This window comes from Rhineura floridana, chromosome 6 (assembly GCF_030035675.1).
Source record: "Rhineura floridana isolate rRhiFlo1 chromosome 6, rRhiFlo1.hap2, whole genome shotgun sequence".
Taxonomy (NCBI): domain Eukaryota; kingdom Metazoa; phylum Chordata; class Lepidosauria; order Squamata; family Rhineuridae; genus Rhineura; species Rhineura floridana.
This window is the reverse complement of record NC_084485.1, coordinates 5,729,516-5,745,220: the sequence shown is the minus strand read 5'-3', so window position 1 is coordinate 5,745,220 and position 15,705 is coordinate 5,729,516. Positions and strand designations below refer to the sequence as shown.

The 15,705-nt window shown below is 46.9% G+C and overlaps 1 protein-coding gene across 3 annotated transcripts in view; it reads right to left on the bottom strand.

Annotated features, from left to right (window-relative positions):
• Window positions 1-1,599: 1,599 nt before the first annotated feature.
• RBCK1 (RANBP2-type and C3HC4-type zinc finger containing 1) overlaps window positions 1,600-15,705 on the bottom strand; it is a 35,464-nt gene continuing 21,358 nt past the window's right edge. For all 3 annotated transcript variants that reach the window (XM_061630856.1, XM_061630853.1, XM_061630854.1), the window contains 4 exons: window positions 15,246-15,425; window positions 13,980-14,078; window positions 10,435-10,578; window positions 1,600-2,479 (listed from right to left, as the gene is read on the bottom strand). In XM_061630856.1, the coding sequence (XP_061486840.1) occupies window positions 2,399-2,479; window positions 10,435-10,578; window positions 13,980-14,078; window positions 15,246-15,425 (504 nt within the window). In that variant the 3' untranslated portion in view covers window positions 1,600-2,398. The remainder of the gene's footprint in view (window positions 2,480-10,434; window positions 10,579-13,979; window positions 14,079-15,245; window positions 15,426-15,705) is intronic.

Below are 15,705 nucleotides of genomic sequence, written 5' to 3'. Positions count from 1 at the left end.
TTTCAGGGCAGTGGCAAAGTGTGTTGTGGCTTTCCTCCACCTTCCCTCGCACACCTTTCAGGCTTTGGCTTGTTGGTCTCCTCTGTATAGAATGCCAGTTGCTGGGAGCACAAGTGGGGAAAGCCCTGTTGAGCTCATGTCCCGTCCCACTGAGGCATCTGGATGGCCAATGTGAGAACAGGCTGCTGGACTACATGGGCCCCCTTTGGCCTGATCCAGCTACAGGGCTGTGCTTGCAGTGAGCTTGCTTACAACGGTGTCTGTTTGCTGAAGTCATCAGCTCCTTGTGTGACTGACCCCGTTATTTGTACATTAGGGCTGCCACACAGCAGCTGTTTCAAACCGTCTCCGAGTGGAGATGGTAATACACAAATTAGCCTTCTCTGCTTGCTTAAGAACATCAGGTCAGGCCAAAGCTCCATCTAGTCAGGTATCCCATTTCTAGCGTCGGCCAGCCAGATGCCTTAAGCCGCCTTGGAGCAGACCATCTGGGATCCATTGTTTGTCTGTCTGACATGAAATTTCAGAATTATTTCAGGCAAGCAAAAGCTGCTTCAATGTGTTTGCCCCTGCCCCTGCAGAGGTAATCTTTGAAAATCAGTCAGCTGTTGTAGAAGAGTGCTGGTGGGAACGCTTGTACGTTTCTCCTCAGGTCTACAGTCAAGGATTTTTAAATTGCCACAAGCCCTTCAGCAGCCAGCATGGAAGTCAGCTAATACTCAGCTGTAAGACAACAGCAGTGTGGGCTGTGGGGTGGGTGCATTTTAATACCTTATCCCCTAAGGCCTTCTTCTGTTATGGAACTACTAGGGGGGCAGAGCCCCCCTGCTTGCTTGTCGCCAGCCCTCCACCCCAAAACACACCACACACTCCCAAACACACACTCACACAGGGACTTTCTTGCACACCTGCACAAACAGACCCAGGGAGACATACACTCCCAAAAGCACACAGACACTCATGCACTGCCACCCCCCTCCCCCTCGCTAACCCCCCAATACCCACACTCCCTACCCCAACCCGCTTACCTCGGCTGTTGCTAGGGTTGCCAGGTTCAGGGCCTGAGACTGATCCTGTATCTTTAGGAGAAGAGAAAGTCAGCCAAGTGCAGGTGTTCCTGCAACACTATAATGGGAAAATCCACAAGGTGGAATTCACCTTTCTCCCTGCACAACTTTTAAAGATACAGTTGCCAGTCCTGGCCCCCCAGTGGTCTTCTGTATCTTTAAAAGTTGTGCAGGGGGAAGGGAGAATTCCACCTTGTGGCTTTTCCCATTACAGTGTTGCAAGAACACCTGCACTTGGCTGACTTTCTCTTCTACAGGATCAGTCTCAGGCCCTGAACCTGGCAACCCTAGCTGTTGCACCGTCACCAGCAGCCAGCCACCCCCCAGGCTGCTGCTGCCATTGCACTGCACAGCCTGCCCACTCTCTCGCCACCTCTCCCGCTCCCCCTCCCAGGCACCCACACTCCCCAATCCAACCTGCAGTGAGGCGCCACTGGCCTCCCACCCAGGCTGCTGCCATCTCCATGTAGCCCACCCACTTGCCCAGGAAGCCATCTTTGCTACACCCTGCCCCTGATGTCAACGCAGTGTGTGACAGCTTACGTTTTTATTATCTAGGAAGCCAAGGGCACTAAACTACAGAGAAGGGAAATGCATTCTACCAAAAGATGTTCCAGTTGCCCAAATCTTGAGCCAAAATATAAGCTTTGGGTTTAGGAGCAATTCTGCCTTGTTTAGATTTCTTGTCCACATCAGTTCCATGCTCTCAGGGCCTACTTTATACTCACATCAGCTCTGTGAACTCAGGCTGAGAGAATCTGCAAACATGGGACTGCTGAATCCAAATGCCACACCAACCTGGTCTTGATATATACACATACTTTCGCAGCTCAACTATCTGCAGAAAAATGCAGCAGCAGCGATTCAATTTATAAATTATTAGGGCAAAACAAGTAAAAAAAAATACATCCAGCATATTTTGTAGTGAAATCATGAGCCAACAAGCCTAGTTCTAATGCACTGTAGGGCAATGCAGATCCTGTGATAGGGGGCAGAGATCCACAGCCTACCCAGAGCACCCCCTGCTCGTAGCTGATAGCCTTGCAGGATGCAGAATGTAATGCTTCTGTGTAGAAGGAGGGGAAGAAGGAAAGCTGCTGGTCACAGCTAGAACAGCTCCAACAAGCTCCTAGCGAAGAGGCTGGCAACTCTGCTCAAGCCTCTCCTCCCAACCTGATGAAACAAGGGGAAGTAAGTCGTCTCCCATAGCCATTTGAAAAGCCCAGTTGGCCAGAGTTCAGTTTGGTGGTGCTCCTGGCTTTCTCTCCACCCCAAAACATGTGACACCTCTTCTTTCAAAAGCCCCAAAGTTCAGAGTCCTTCCCTCTTGATTAATGGCAGTTCTGACAGTTGGGGTGGCAGGAGGCGCCATTCAGCTTGCACCGGCAGCCCCCGCTGGTATCGCCGGAACCCTGGGGACAAACAAGGAAGAAGGCAGAAAACAGTGAAAAGGATGCAGGAAACAGGCAAGGAGGGTGAGGAAGGAAGAGATTGTCTCACAGGACTGGAGGCAAGGAAGACCAGGGCAGGGCACTGATGAGAGGGCCCGAGGGCAACAGCAGGAAAGGTCAGGTTCAGAAAACAAAGAGGAAAGGAAATAGCCAAAGAATGAAATAAAAGATGGGGAAACAAACCGGGTGGGGTGGGGGAGGAACTGGTACTTTCGAAACTGTCATGATTAAAGTATGTGGAGCAGTTTGTGAAAAGGAGGCAGGCTTCCTACAGCAAGAACCCAAAGGCCTCTGTATTTATGCATAACTGGAGCCCCCTAGTTTTCCATCACTTACTTGGGTCAAGGGGCAAGGTGAGGGAGGAAGGGATCCAGCTCAGAGCTAGAGTACATGCTTTGCACTTCATTTACGTTTAATGAGTAGTTATACCCCAGCGACCAACTGAAGCTGTCGAGGCGGCATACAATACATTTAGAACACGATACAACAGGCGACGGCACAAGAGTTACTAGAGTCAGGCAAAGACATCTCTAAATCTTAGGGGCTTGGGATGTGTGTTAATGGTTACTTCTTTGTATCTAAAGATTTTATTATGTTCATAATATTGAAACGTTTTTGCTTGCTGTTACAATTGTTCTATTACTGTTTTACTATTTTTCGTTATCAGGAAATTGTTTTTGATTTTTTGAGTTTTTGAGGTTCCCTGACCTCTACTAAACCGCAGTCTCCAACCCATTGACGTCATAAACCTTAAACAAAACTATGCAGGTAAGAAGCCAGCAGGGGTGTGGGGGCTTTCCAGTGTTTTGCACCGCCTGCAGCATGTACGACTATCTGCCTGTTGGACAGCAGTCGTGGGTGTGCTCTCGGTGCAATGAGCTCCTGGCTCTCCGGGAACGACTTCATTTCCTTGAGGCCAAGGTGGCGGACCTGGAAAAGCTGAGAGAGGCAGAGAGGTGTGTGGAGGAGGCCTTCAGGGACGTTATAGCTGTGTCCCACTCCAATGATGATAGCTCTCCTGCTATCATGGACAACGATGGTCTCGGGGAAGGAGAGCATCCAGCTGAGGAAGAGGGAAACGATCCCTTAGAAGGGACCCATTCCTTGGGGGATGAGCAGCTATCCTCTCGTGCCGAGGATATATCTCCAGGGGGTGGAGGGATCCTTGTAGTGCGTGATTCGATCATTAGGAACATAGACAGTGGGGTGTGTGATGGGCGTGTAGACCGCAAGGTGTTTTGCCTGCCTGGTGCGAAGGTTGCGGATATCGCCCGTCGTTTAGATAGTTTGGTAGACAGTGCTGGGAAGGAGTCAGTGGTTGTGGTGCACGTTGGCACCAACGGCATGGGGAAATGCAGCCGTGAGGTCCTGGAAGCAAAATTTAGGTTGCTAGGTAGGATGCTGAAAGCCAGGACCTCCAAGGTGGCTTTCTCTGAAATGCTACGAGTTCCACGCGCAGGACCAGCCAGACAGGCCCAGCTTCGCAGTCTCAATGCGTGGATGAGACGATGGTGTCGGGTGGAAGGGTTCGGATTTGTTAGGCACTGGGAAACATTTTGGGACAAGCCGGGCCTGTACAAAAGGGACGGGCTCCACTTGAACCAGAATGGAACCAGACTGCTGGCACTTAAAATTAAAAAGGTAGCAGAGCAGCTTTTAAACTGACTGAGGGGGGAAACCCGACAGGAGCTGAGAAAGGTCCGGTTCGGAATAAACCTCCCCCCTGGGATAAAAACCAAAGAAATGATGAAATTTTAAAAGGGGTAGGCCTAGAAGTAGGCATTGTGAGAGCAGGGGCACAGGATATAAATTCAGAAGAGCAAAATTACCACAGGCCTAACCACAAGTGCCAAAGACACTTGAAGAGAGACACTGCTTACAAGTGCCTGTACGCTAATGCTAGGAGCCTCCGAACCAAGATGGGAGAACTGGAATGCTTGGTCTTAGAGAAGAGCATTGATATAGTGAGCATAACAGAGACCTGGTGGAATGGAGAAAACCAGTGGGATACGGTTATCCCTGGATATAAACTATATCGGAAGGACAGGGAAGGACGTATTGGTGGCGGAGTCGCTCTATACGTGAAAGAAGGCATTGAATCCAGCAAGCTCGAAACCCCAAAAGAGGCAGACTCCTCCACAGAATCGTTGTGGGTGGTGATACCGTGCCCCAGGAGGGACTTAATACTGGGAACGATCTATCGTCCCCCTGATCAAAATGCTCAGGGAGCCCTTGAGATGAGATATGAAATTGAGGAAGCATCCAAACTAGGAAATGTGGTAGTAATGGGTGACTTCAACTACCCGGACATAGACTGGCTGCATATGTGTTCCAGTCATGACAAAGAAGCAAAGTTTCTAGATATTCTAAATGACTATTCCCTAGATCAGTTGGTCATGGAACCGACCAGAGGGACGGCAACCCTGGACTTAATCCTCAGTGGGGACCGGGACCGGGACCTGGTGCGAGATGTAAGTGTTGTTGAACCGATTGGGAGCAGTGACCACAGTGCTATTAAATTAAACATACAAGTAACTGGCCAATTGCCACGAAAATCCAACACGGTCACATTTGACTTCAAAAGAGGAAACTTCACAAAAATGAGGGGATTGGTAAAAAGAAAGCTGAAAAACAAAGTCCAGAGGGTCACATCACTCGAAAATGCTTGGAAGTTGTTTAAAAACACTATATTAGAAGCTCAACTGGAGTGCATACCGCAGATCAGAAAAGGTACCGCCAGGGCCAAGAAGATGCCAGCATGGTTAACAAGCAAAGTCAAGGCAGCTCTTAGAGGCAAAAAGTCTTCCTTCAGAAAATGGAAGTCTTGTCCAAATGAAGAAAATAAAAAAGAACACAAACTCTGGCAAAAGAAATGCAAGAAGACAATAAGGGATGCTAAAAAAGATTTGAGGAGCACATTGCTAAGAACATAAAAACCAACAACAAAAAATTCTATAAATACATTCAAAGCAGGAGACCATCTAGGGAGACAATTGGACCCTTGGATGATAAGGGAGTCAAAGGTGTACTAAAGAACGATAAGGAGATTGCAGAGAAGCTAAATGAATTCTTTGCATCTGTCTTCACAGTGGAAGATATAGGGCAGATCCCTGAACCTGAACTAACATTTGCAGGAAGGGATTCTGAGGAACTAAGACAAATAGTGGTAACGAGAGAGGAAGTTCTAAGCTTAATGGACAATATAAAAACTGACAAATCACCGGGCCCGGATGGCATCCACCCGAGAGTTCTCAAAGAACTCAAAGGTGAAATTGCCGATCTGCTAACTAAAATATGTAACTTGTCCCTCGGGTCCTCCTCCGTGCCTGAGGACTGGAAAGTGGCAAATGTAACGCCAATCTTCAAAAAGGGATCCAGAGGGGATCCCGGAAATTACAGGCCAGTTAGCTTAACTTCTGTCCCTGGAAAACTGGTAGAAAGTATTATTAAAGCTAGATTAACTAAGCACATAGAAGAACAAGCCTTGCTGAAGCAGAGCCAGCATGGCTTCTGCAAGGGAAAGTCCTGTCTCAGTAACCTATTAGAATTCTTTGAGAGTGTCAACAAGCATATAGATAGAGGTGATCCAGTGGACATAGTGTACTTAGACTTTCAAAAAGCGTTTGACAAGGTACCTCACCAAAGGCTTCTGAGGAAGCTTAGCAGTCATGGAATAAGAGGAGAGGTCCTCTTGTGGATAAGGAATTGGTTAAGAAGCAGAAAGCAGAGAGTAGGAATAAACGGACAGTTCTCCCAATGGAGGGCTGTAGAAAGTGGAGTCCCTCAAGGATCGGTATTGGGACCTGTACTTTTCAACTTATTCATTAATGACCTAGAATTAGGAGTGAGCAGTGAAGTGGCCAAGTTTGCTGACGACACTAAATTGTTCAGGGTTGTTAAAACAAAAAGGGATTGCGAAGAGCTCCAAAAAGACCTCTCCAAACTGAGTGAATGGGCGGAAAAATGGCAAATGCAATTCAATATAAACAAGTGTAAAATTATGCATATTGGAGCAAAAAATCTGAATTTCACATATACGCTCATGGGGTCTGAACTGGCGGTGACCGACCAGGAGAGAGACCTCAGGGTTGTAGTGGACAGCACGATGAAAATGTCGACCCGGTGTGCGGCAGCTGTGAAAAAGGCAAATTCCATGCTAGCAATAATTAGGAAAGGTATTGAAAATAAAACAGCCGATATCATCATGCCGTTGTATAAATCTATGGTGCGGCCGCATTTGGAATACTGTGTACAGTTCTGGTCGCCTCATCTCAAAAAGGATATTCTAGAGTTGGAAAAGGTTCAGAAGAGGGCAACCAGAATGATCAAGGGGATGGAGCGACTCCCTTATGAGGAAAGGTTGCAGCATTTGGGGCTTTTTAGTTTAGAGAAAAGGCGGGTCAGAGGAGACATGATAGAAGTGTATAAAATTATGCATGGCATTGAGAAAGTGGATAGAGAAAAGTTCTTCTCCCTCTCTCATAATACTAGAACTCGTGGACATTCAAAGAAGCTGAATGTTGGAAGATTCAGGACAGACAAAAGGAAGTACTTCTTTACTCAGCGCATAGTTAAACTATGGAATTTGCTCCCACAAGATGCAGTAATGGCCACCAGCTTGGATGGCTTTAAAAGAAGATTAGACAAATTCATGGAGGACAGGGCTATCAGTGGCTACTAGCCGTGATGGCTGTGCTCTGCCACCCTAGTCAGAGGCAGCATGCTTCTGAAAACCAGTTGCCGGAAGCCTCAGGAGGGGAGAGTGTTCTTGCACTCGGGTCCTGCTTGTGGGCTTCCCCCAGGCACCTGGTTGGCCACTGTGAGAACAGGATGCTGGACTAGATGGGCCACTGGCCTGATCCAGCAGGCTCTTCTTATGTTCTTATGAAATTAGTTTTGAGATGTATTTCTGTTCATCTCGTTGCAAGCTGCCTTGAGCACAATTTTTTGTGGAAAGGCGGCATAAAAATAAAATGAATGAATGAAATCCCCACACACACACAAGTTCTCTGCCGTTCCAACAAGTGTGATGGATCTCCCAGCCTGGAACCAACCCCTGAAGCATCTAGGTATCGAGCCCCTCACAGCCTGGGCCTACCTCACTGGGCTGCTGTGGTGCTGATGTCTCTCAAGGCTCCTGGCTCTGGTGCCGGATGCAGGAGGTGGCAAAAAAGTTATTTATTGATTTTATTTTTTACATTTCTATACCGCCCCATCGCCAAAGCGCTCTGGGCGGTTTACATAAAAGTCAGAAGCCTCCCTCCCACTTCATGTCCAGGGTTAGGGTTGGAAATGACTCCTGCCTGAAACTCTCGACAGCTGTTGCGAGTCAGTGTAGACATAATTGAGATAGATGGACCAATCATCTGCCTCGATAGAAGGCAGCTTCCTATGTCTTAAATGTGTTTCATACCATTGGTGATGGGCACTAGAGCAGGCCCAACTGTCCCTGGGAACAAAGATAAGCACAGTGGGCTTCATATATATAGCATCAATTCCCAGCATTGCGGCTGCCTCCTTTCTCTATTGCTGTCATTTTATGACATTTATATCCTGCCCTCCCTTCTAAAAGGGCCCGGGGTGGCATGTCCACATGTAGTAGATGGCGGGGACAAGATTCTTGGTCGGCAGTACCAGCGCTGTGATAATACAGCCTTTAGCCACCGTTGCCTCCTTTAATTAACTCGGAGTTTCCTATCCTTGGCTTCTCGCATCTACACAATCGAGCCGTGCAGCTTCTCAAAAACATTTGAATGCTCTTGAAAGCAAGAGCACACGCACACATCATTAACTATTGGCAGGCTGCAAAGTGCATCTTAAGATCACATCTGTTCTTACACGGCAGCTGCCTTGACAATTTTCCAACAGCAGTAAGGGTGTGTTTAAATCCAAAGGGTCACAATCGGCCTTCTGGGTGGGTATTTATTGAATTTATATCCCGCCCTTCCTCCAGGAAGGAGCCCAGCGCGGCACGGTGTGAGTCAGACATGATGGTTTTTGGAGGGGATCCACTGTATTGATGTCATTGGGCTCTGGGATGGACTCTGTCTTTCAGGCACTTTGTTACTCAGTGTTTATGGAGTTCCTTCTCCCCCTTTTTTCCTCTTCTGTCCCCCACCCCGACACTTGTTACGGTTTTCTTTTATTCTTGTCATTTTTCTGGTTTGTATGAGATGCTATAAAATTCAATAAAAATATATTTTAAAAAAATCACGTCTGTTCTCAGAAGAGAACCCCCTGCATTGAGCAAGGGGTTGGACTTGATGGCCTTATGGGACCCTTCCAATGCTACTATTCTATGATTCTATGAGGGTAAGAGTCACACATCCAGTAGTTCGTTACATCTTCAGACGGTGAGCTAGGGACCCATCTCTCCATGGGTCACAGCTTGAGCTAAGCTGGGTAGCAGCAGCAGCACCATACAAATGCTTGACAAAAAAATTTAAGTGGATCCCCAAACCTAACTGCCTTACGCTGAGTCAGACCACTGGTCCATCTAGCTCAGTGTTGGATTTCAGACAGGGAGTCTCTCCCAGCCGTCCCTGGAGATGCCGGGGCTCAAATCTGGGACTTTCTCCATGAAAAGCCGATACTTTGCCACTGAGCTGCAGCCCTCCCCCAAATGCAAGTTTGGCTCCTAGATCTAAAAAGACTGAGGACTACCGTGTTAAAAAGCCAGCCGCATTCCTAGCAATCATCCTTCACATCAGAAAAGGGCTGTTGTGAAGCTTGCCCCAGAAGTCTCCTTGCTTGCCATCTCAATGCCTACATTGGCAGCAGCTATTCTGCAAAGGGCCTCAGAACAGGAAGGAGTTCAGAAGCGTTTCCTTCTTAGTGTCACTGGAGACTTAACCCTTGCAGCAGCTTCCAGATCTGGAACTCCTCCCAGACCCAAGACAGATTTCCCCCTTTTATAACCCTAAATCAAGCACTGACTGTACCCAGTGCCTAACCACCAGCTGCTTCTACAGGTTAGCTGATTATCCGCTGAGTCACCTCTGGAGTGACTATCCACTTGGCCACATCATGTGGGAAAACAGATGTGATATGTTACATCTCAGCACAACCAACTCACTAACAGTGCTTGTGTCCTTAGTTACAACTGGGAAGGGTTTCAAAAAGCGTCAGCTAGAGATAGTGATGGTGGTACTACTATATCCCTCTCTTTTAATGGGTCCATCTCAATTCCTTGACATAGCACCAAATATAGTGATGATCACCAACTGGGACAGCTTGAAAGGGGGATTAGGCAAATCCATGGGGTAATAAGGCTATCAGTGGCTACTAGTCAGGATACCTCCAGTATCAGACAGTATATGCCTCTAAACACCAGTTATTGGGGGCTCATGGGTAGGGGAGTGCTATTAAGCCAGGTGTGGGGAACCTTTGGCCCTCCAGATGTTGCTGAACTACAACTCCTGACAGTCCCAGAAAGTGTGGTCAATGGCCAGGGATGATGGGAACTGTTGTTCAGGAACATCTGGAGGGCCAAAGGTTCCCCATACCTGTATTAAGTTCTTGTTCTGCTGGTGGGCTCCTTGGAGGCATTTTGGTTGGCCGCTATGGGAACAGGATGCTGAAACAGACTGGCCTTTGGTCCGATCCAGTAGGGACTTTCTTACATTCTTATGAGGCTTCAGCGGCCAACTGGTTCTTGAGAAGAGCTTATTGGCTTGCTGCAACACCTTCAGCTCTGAGCTTGCATCCTGCAAGGTCAGGAAGGCACACCAAGGCCCTAAGCAGCTAAAATGGGGGCACTTTCTGGTGTCCTGCTTATTAGGCCTAAGAACCAGTGGCGTTCCAGGGGGACTGGAGTCTTGCAAAACCCTAAGCTGGAACTTAGGTAAGCAAATGATCCTGAAGGGCACTCCAGTTTGGAGAGGGTCCACTCTGTGGTAAGTTCAGTCAACACGTACCGCTGGCCCCCACCGTGGGCCTTTGGTCACCCAGCAGATCTCTGTGTGGCAGACAGTGCATCGGATCCAGTCACATCCATCTTTCTTCTGGACGATGATCTTGCATGTCGGGCAGTGCATGGCCTCTCCTTTCTCAACCATGCTCTGAAAGGCAAAGAGATGTGTGAGACCAGATGCATGATGATCCTGCATCTTCCAGTAGCAGGATGGAGGCGAGAGAGTTGGAGGAAATGAATTAACAGCTAACCCACATTATTATTATTATTATTAGTAGTAGTAGTAGTATCATTATCATTATCATTATTATTATTTATTACATTTGTATACCACCCCATAGCCGAAGCTCTCTGGGTGGTTTACAACAATTAAAAACATTAAAACCAAATATACAAACTGCACGGTGCAGATTGTGCTGGGATTATACCATTCAGACTCCAAAGGCAGCGGGATTGCATGGGGGTGGTAGATCTGAGAACCCCTAAACTCCTCCAAGATAGTTTCCAAACAAGCTGAAGTTCTGGGATTCTCAAACTGACCCATAGCCGCTTCAAATGGCCATCTTTCTCTCTCTCACACACACACACACACACTGAAACTGTGATGGATTGCAATTGAATATGGCTTCACTGAAAGGCAGGGGGGGAAGGTTAGGACATAGGAAAGTGTCTTGTACCAAGTCAGACCACTGGTCCATGTAGATCAGTGTTGCCTACACTGACTGACAGTGGCTTTCCCTGGTTTCAAGCAGGGAACATTCTCGTACCAACCTGGCGTTTCTCCTAATTTACAGCAGGAATTCTCGTAATGTTCAGCCCATTATATCTATGCCTACGCAATGGAGCAGCTCAGAACAGATTCCACCACAGAAACAAATGCACACACGCTTCTGTGTGACAGCCTGTGAAGAAATCCTGCTTGTTTTAATCACATTTTAATTGGTGTTGTGCAATGTGTTCAGACGTTTGCATTGTAATGTCCGTTGTAACGCATTTGATGTGGGAAATTTTACGTCTGGTCTGGTGAAAGTTAGTTTAAGTCCCGCTGGGCCTTAAACTGACAGCTGTGAGTAAGGGTTGAATTCTCAGGATGCAAAAGAATGATAGAGGATATGCATTGGTCGACTGGGGGGTGCAGATTTGGACTTTTCAGTTAGGCTGTGTGATTGGCTGGGGTTCAACTAGAGGGGCCAAAAGAAGTGTGTATATGGCTAGGTGCTGGTCAATAGAGAATTAGTTGAAGTTAGCTGGGAGAGTTGGAGTTGTTGGTGCTGGGTGCTTGTCAGCCAGAAGATATAAATATTAGACAGGAGCCATCTCTGTTATCTTTTTGGCACCTATTGAAGACCTTCCTCTTTCAACAAGCCTGCTAAGTTGAGCCCTTACCCCAGCCTGCCTCTGTGCTGGAATTGCTTTTTAATATGTTTTTAAACCTTTTTTTAAAAAAACAATATGTTTTTAACCTTTGTTTTATAGATGTCTTGAAAGCTTTTTAAAAATGTTTTTAAAGATGTTTTGTTTTAATGTATTTTAAAGTCTGTTTTTATGATTTAAAGTGTTTTTAGTGCTTTTGTTTGCTGCCCTGGGCTCCTGCTGGGAGGAAGGGCGGGATAGGAATCAAATAATAAATAAATAAATAAAATAAGATGACAGCAACAACAGAAGAAGAGGATCAGGGATGGAGAAGGAAGACTCAAGGGGCAGATGGACTGGTTTAGTGGCCGAAGATTTGCTGGGGGTAGCTGAATTGCTTGGTTTAGGCTGTAGAGGCCTGGGGGAGAACCTCTCTGCAGCGCTGAGGGGGAAAGTGAGTAGAAGCTTGGACTGTGGGTCTCTGGGGATTGGTAAGAGCACCAGAGGGAAGATTTCCAAGGCTGTGCAGCAAGACAAACCTGCACTTCTATAGGTCAGAGTCAAGGGTTGGAAGCAGAGGCTTCCTGCAGAGTCCTCAGGTACAGTGTTGGTGGAGAGAGCAAAAGGGTTCAGAGGGAATACGTGAGACTGAATGGTGGCAGTGGCACAGGTTCAGGAGAACCACTGGAGCGGAAGTGGTGTTATTATTATTTATTATTATTTAAAATATTTTTATCCTGCCCTTCTACCCTATAACAGGGCACTCAGGGCGGCTTACAAAAATAAAATCAAACACGTACATAATAAAATTGTCAACAGTACAATCACTTAAGTTAGTAAATATTGTAAGTTAGTAAATACCCCACCCATCCACAGTTTGGTGTCAGCGCTGGGATAGAACAGTAGGATTTCCCCACTGAAGTAAGTTAGTACCTCCCTTCCCTCCACACAGCTCTTCAAGAATTTGCAGGGTGTCATCATGTGCCCACCCCAGCCTTCCCTTTTCCAAGCAGAACAGGCTCAGTTCCTTCAGCTTCACTGGTGAGCTTTGCGACTGAGCAGAATTTCAACATCCAGGTCCCCATCCGCTTCTCCAGCCTCGTTTTGGATGCTACAAGTCACCTGGGATCAGCACATATGTGCAGATCAGATCACCAGTCTTTCCCTGAGGTGCGATTGAGCTGTGTTGCTGTCTGGGCCCAATTCAAGGTGCTCATGTTAATGTTTAAAGCCTTAAATGACTTAGGGCCCAAATAACTGAAAGACGCCGCCTTCCCTACAGACCCTCCTGGTGTTAAGATCAGCAGAGGGGGCTTGATTGATAGATGTACCGCCCTCAGCAGTGGAGGGAATGGTCCAGGAAGAAGCCCAGGAGAGTGCTCTCTGTGGCAGCCCCTAAATTGTGGAACCCCCCCCCCCAGAGGTGCATCTAGTGTCTTCATTGCAGCTTTCACCGCATGCTGAAGGCACACTTCTTTACTTTAGTCTTTGACAAGGTATTTTGTTTTGTAGGACCCACCTCTTTTTGCTGAATTTATATTGTTGTGTTTTTGGAAATGGTTTTACATGTTTTATAATTGCAATGGTTTTATCTGTTTTTATAATTGTATATTCTGTTGATGTAATCCACCTTGGAACCTGACGGTAAACAGCAGGGATGAAATTTTATGAACAAATAAAACAAACATTAAGCTGATATACTGATTTGTGCTGTGTTTTGTCCTTGCTTTATGAATGTGATTTTATTGCTGATTTTATGCTGTTCACCACCATGCTTATTTTTTTCCCCTTAGCGTTGATGGTCTATGCATTTTTGCAGATAAAATAAGTAAGTGTCTGTGTGGGAACTGCTTTTTAAGATGTTTGAAAGCTTTCTTAAAAAGATGTTTTTAAAGCTTTTCTTAAAAGATGTTTTTAAGGATTTTTTTTTAGTATGTTTTTAAGGATGTTTTGTTGTAATATATTTTAAAGTCTGTTTTTGTGATTTTTGGAGTGTTTTTGGTGCTTTTATTTGCCGCCCGGGGCTCCTACTGGGAGAAGGAAGGGCGGGACCTAAATCTAATAAACAAACAAACCAGTTCTCAGTCACAGCTGCTTAGTGAATCAAGGACCCCTCCTAATGGCATCCTGTGAGCCCGAGCCTGGGGGTGGCTTTCTCCCTCTCCCATTCAGGGCCCATCAGCTGTCCTTTCTCACCAGCAACATCTCTGTGGTCTGTTGCGCAGCCTTGTCATTCTGACCTCGGATCTGGAGATCATCCTGGTACTCTTTGCAGTTCATATTTTCATGAATAGCCTGCAGACAAGACAATATTCAGATCCTGATTTTCAACCTTCCTCCCCTGAGTTGTTATCACACATTTGTCGTTGGCCCCAAATTTGGGGCATGTACTTTATAGTTGATTGGCATTGCCGGCCCAGTCATTCACGTCGGATTGCAGATTTTGGGAATCACCAATGGGCAGAAAATGGTCTATTATTTTATTTTTGCTATAGGAAGGGCCTTGTTTAGATATTCCACCTCAGGTGCCAACATACATCTCTTTTCAGCCCAGAAAGTTAATTATCCTTTGATACACTTTAATCTCACATCATCTACACAAAATCACACTCTGCCTCACATGCCACATCTGGTACCATAAACACCACAATCCCTACGTACCCATAAACAAGTATTTTGCAGGGTTTAGAATATCCAGAGATCTAGATACAGCACAAGTGTGAAACCTTTGGCCCATGAGCCTAATTAGGCCCAACAGGCCTCCCCATTTGGCCCACGGATTCATTTTTTCTAAGCACCTTCTCTACCTGCCCTACATGTCACATGATGTCCGGCAGGTAAAGATGAGTTGGAAGTCCTCTGCCCTTATATGATAGCATGCCTGCAGAGAGGTTCAGCTGATTGGCAGCTGCAGTGAGCTCCTTTGAACACGCTGTCAGGCAAGGGCTTTGCAAGAGCTTTGATGTTGGTGTTTGCAAAGCCCTTGCGTGACAGCACATCTTCAAAATTCATTTGCAGGTCTGTTTTGGATGCAAACCGCACCTGCAAAGGGAGAGCAAAAATATCCATTTCCAAGCACTTACACCTCTCCATTTGCAGGTGTGGCTTGAATACGAACCACACCTGCAAATGTGCTTCAAAGGGGTCCTTTGAAGGTGAGCTGTCAATGCCGATCAGCTGATTGATGCTGCCTGCACACCTTCAAAGCAGCTCAGCTGATTGATGCTGAGAGAGCCCCTTTGAAGTCACCACCTGATATTATAATGACACGAAGTGATTGGTGGGCTGCCCCTGCCCACAGGGGGTGGGGGAGGTAAGGATGCAGTTCACCACCCCTGAGCTACAGCGGCATTTGCCCTCTGCCGCCTATAGCCTGCCCTTCTCTCCCCCTTGCTACATTCCCAACATAATCTGCACACCCATGCACCACGGCACTCTCTAGATGAGCAAGCAGCATCTCACCTGGCAAAGCAGGCAGTTCACCTTCAGACACACTGGGCAGGGGAACTCGTTTACGTCATCCTCGTAGAAACACCAGCCCCGGCAGTCTGTGGTTTTGCAGTGGTAGCTGGAGCGGCTGCGATTCTCGGCAACAGAGATGCCCAGGTCCAAGAAGCGTTGATACTCGGCTTTGCTCAGGAGCTAGGAACATAGGAAGGTGTCTCATACCACGTCAGTCCATTAGCCCATCCAGCTCAATATTGTCTACACTGACTGGCAGAATATTGTCTACACTGACTGGCAGCAGCTCTCCTGGGTTTCAGCAAGGGATATTCTCAGCCTTATCTGGAGATGTCAGGGATCGTACCTGGGACCTTTTGCTTGCAAGCCAGTTAAAGCCCTTCCCTCAAAACTCAGAGCACCTCAGAGACGTTCCCCAAGGGGACAGCAAACTGCCCTGGCTGCCTAATGATGCTTTTGA